The 705-nt window shown below is 47.4% G+C and overlaps 1 protein-coding gene across 1 annotated transcript in view; it reads left to right on the top strand.

Annotated features, from left to right (window-relative positions):
- The window catches only part of hyal1 (hyaluronidase 1), a 3,556-nt gene that overhangs the window by 1,834 nt on the left and 1,017 nt on the right, over window positions 1-705 (top strand). The window contains 2 exon segments of the mRNA XM_008319590.3: window positions 1-33; window positions 109-198. Coding sequence (XP_008317812.1) covers window positions 1-33; window positions 109-198 — 123 coding nt within the window.

A 705-nucleotide genomic window follows, 5' to 3' on the forward strand; every position in this document is an offset into this window, starting at 1 on the left:
GTCTACACCTACACACTGGAGTTCCTCTCCTTGGTGAGCAGCCGGACCTGGGACTCACTGACACCAGTGTCTGTTGTTCTGTCTGTTTTAACTCGGCTGTTTCTGCAGGAACATCTGGTCTACACTGTTGGAGAGAGCGCAGCGCTGGGAGCTGCAGGGGTCGTCCTGTGGGGGGACGGCAGCTTCTCCAAGTCCAAGGTACAACAGCCAAGCTGTTAGCATCAGTTAGCATCAGTTAGCATCAGTTAGCATCAGTTAGCATCAGTTAGCATCAGTTAGCATCACTGCAACTGAACGTTTAGCGCTGACTGTTTTACTCAAAGGTTAGATATATGTGGGAAGATATATATGAATATGAATATATATCTTTATATAAATATATGTTGATTTAGTTTTAATGTTCTATTTAGTGTCGTTTCTGTGACCCGTGGCTCTGGTCCAACAACATTTCTGTTGATATTTGAAGACTGAGGTGAAACTGGTCCAGAGTTAGGGTTCAAAGTTCACACCAGGAAGATCAGCTGTTCACTGGTTGTTTCCTGCTCCTCCTGTGTGGAGTGTGCTGTAAGGGGGAGGGGGGGGGTCAGATCGGGGGGTTAGGTTTGGGGGACACTCCCGTGTGTCCACCCCGTCCGTGAATGTGAGAGTGAAGAGTAGAAGAATTTGAGCTCTGGGTGTGTTACAGTGAAACTGGGATCTATCATG

This window comes from Cynoglossus semilaevis, chromosome 11, assembly GCF_000523025.1.
Source record: "Cynoglossus semilaevis isolate Cse_v1.0 chromosome 11, Cse_v1.0, whole genome shotgun sequence".
In the NCBI taxonomy this organism is placed as follows: domain Eukaryota; kingdom Metazoa; phylum Chordata; class Actinopteri; order Pleuronectiformes; family Cynoglossidae; genus Cynoglossus; species Cynoglossus semilaevis.